The following is a 2,024-nucleotide window of genomic DNA, read 5'->3' on the forward strand; positions in this document are numbered from 1 at the left end:
TTTATCATGAAAACACAAACACTTGTATGGGGAGCAAGTCTCTGTAGTGAGCAAATTTCTTGGAAAAAAGAGGTACACCTATATTTTCCTAATTACTGTTGCCATTCCATTCAAGAAAATGTTCAGGCGTCGTCTTGCCTTAACAAACGGTCTTATTGGCTGCCACCTTGAACACCTTTATTATAAAAAAATAAAATCATTTGCATTCTTCAGCAAGTCATTATAGTATGATCCGAGATAACTAAAATGTTTCATCCAAACACAAAGGACTGGACTGGCATGTTTAACCTGTTAGCTACTCACCTGTACAACCATCAGTGTGATACAGACATTTTCAGGTAGTCGGATTGGTGCCCTGAAGTGACGAGCTAGGCTCACCAACAGATGCAAAATAGCTACTAAGTTCTTCGAGTGAATACCTGGAAAATAAAATCACTTTGATAACTCTCTTCAATAGGACAACAAAAAGGAGTATGTACCGCAACGAGTGTAGAAATTAGATAAGATTGTGTGAAAATACATTTTCACAAACCAGACTTTTGCTTTTCTTATTGAACCATCTTTAACAAGAACACAGACAACAATTTCAATGCACAAGCCTTACAGTATATCTAACTTTGACGATAACAAAATAATATTACATGGAAGCTAAATGTCCATGTTTAACTTACTGTCTATGTTTTAAATGGTTTTTGTATCTGTGTTAAGTGTTGTGGTGAATTTTGGGAGAGTTATCTCCCTTGGACAGTTGACTGCACCAGCAAGAGATCTCGTTGAGCTACATGATAACATTGCTTTGACTTCTTGGCATGGTCTCTTTACATCCTGACTTCATACAGAACAAATGTGAGAGAGTTTCCTCCACATTCTTACTGGTTTTGAGAGCTAAATGTTGTTCTCTAATTCAATGTAGAGACAGTGTGGGACTCTGAACACCAAATTTCTCTACAGTGTCCTATTATTATTTAACTCACCGTCTATGTTTTAAGTGTTTTTTTGTATCTGTGTTAAGTGTCCATGTTTAACTCACAGTGTATGTTTTAAGTGTTTTTTTGTATCTGTGTTAAGTGTCCATGTTTCACTCACTGTCTATGCTCCACTTGGATTGACTCCAGGCAGGAGGCAGCTGTAATTTCTCATTGATGACATCCAGTACAATCCAGAGCTTCTGTTTCTGGGCCTGCTCTGACTGGGTCACCTCCGGCACCTTTACCCTGATCCCAGCCAGCTTCTCTGTGAGCAGGAAAAAACAGATTTATCTCCCCTTTTCAATTGTATTTATGAAAGTACATACTGGTAATGGTTGATTATGAAGAATGTACATGGCCTGTCCAGGTGTGACAAGTGACACACAGGTGTGAACTTTCAGTTGGGTATATTGATACTGGTAAATTTCCAGCTGATTATCTTTTTACAACATTCAAAATATGTAATGTAAAATGCAGATTACCTAAAACGAAGTAACATCATCTGAATCACATTGCATAAAATAGTTTGAAAAAACAGTGTTTCATACAGAATGTGATCTTCAGCAAAAACAAAAAAAACACATAAACTACTTGTAATATGATAATAAATGGAAAGTTCTTTAGCATTAAATAAATACACATATTATGTGATAAAATATTTATGTAGCTTCAATATCTGATTACAAACCAATTAACTTTTGCAGAATCTGTCCATCAAAGAGATCTTCCTCAATATCTTTGACAATAATTCTGTCATCTGCCAACACATCATTGATCCATTCCAGAAGCATCTGAAAAAATATGTAAGCAGAAAGGCATTTAACGATATATAATTTGATTTCCGGTACTTGTTAGATATTGTACTGTTCAATAATTTGATTTCAAGACACTTTTATAATAAATTCTAAGGATTCTATGGGATGAGATTGATAATTTTAATTAATGATACTTGTTCAGCTGGCTATCTTACAGTGAAAGACTTTTTATTTAAGGATATATGTTTGTGTGTTTTCACTGTGACAAACATTTGATTTAAGGATATTTCTGTGTGCTCTC

At 35.0% G+C, this 2,024-nt stretch overlaps 1 protein-coding gene across 1 annotated transcript; it reads right to left on the minus strand.

The window, feature by feature from the left end:
- Positions 1-303: 303 nt before the first annotated feature.
- LOC110444151 (beta-parvin-like) lies at positions 304-1,763 on the minus strand (the record flags this gene model as incomplete). The annotated part of the gene is made up of 3 exons (XM_021488559.1): positions 1,657-1,763; positions 1,087-1,233; positions 304-419 (listed from the first exon to the last, which is right to left on the minus strand). Coding segments are annotated over exons 1-3 (366 nt in total), but the record flags the coding sequence as incomplete, so codon positions are not given.
- Positions 1,764-2,024: the final 261 nt, after the last annotated feature.

This window comes from Mizuhopecten yessoensis, unplaced genomic scaffold, assembly GCF_002113885.1.
Source record: "Mizuhopecten yessoensis strain PY_sf001 unplaced genomic scaffold, ASM211388v2 hete_36042542, whole genome shotgun sequence".
Classification (NCBI taxonomy): Eukaryota; Metazoa; Mollusca; class Bivalvia; order Pectinida; family Pectinidae; genus Mizuhopecten; species Mizuhopecten yessoensis.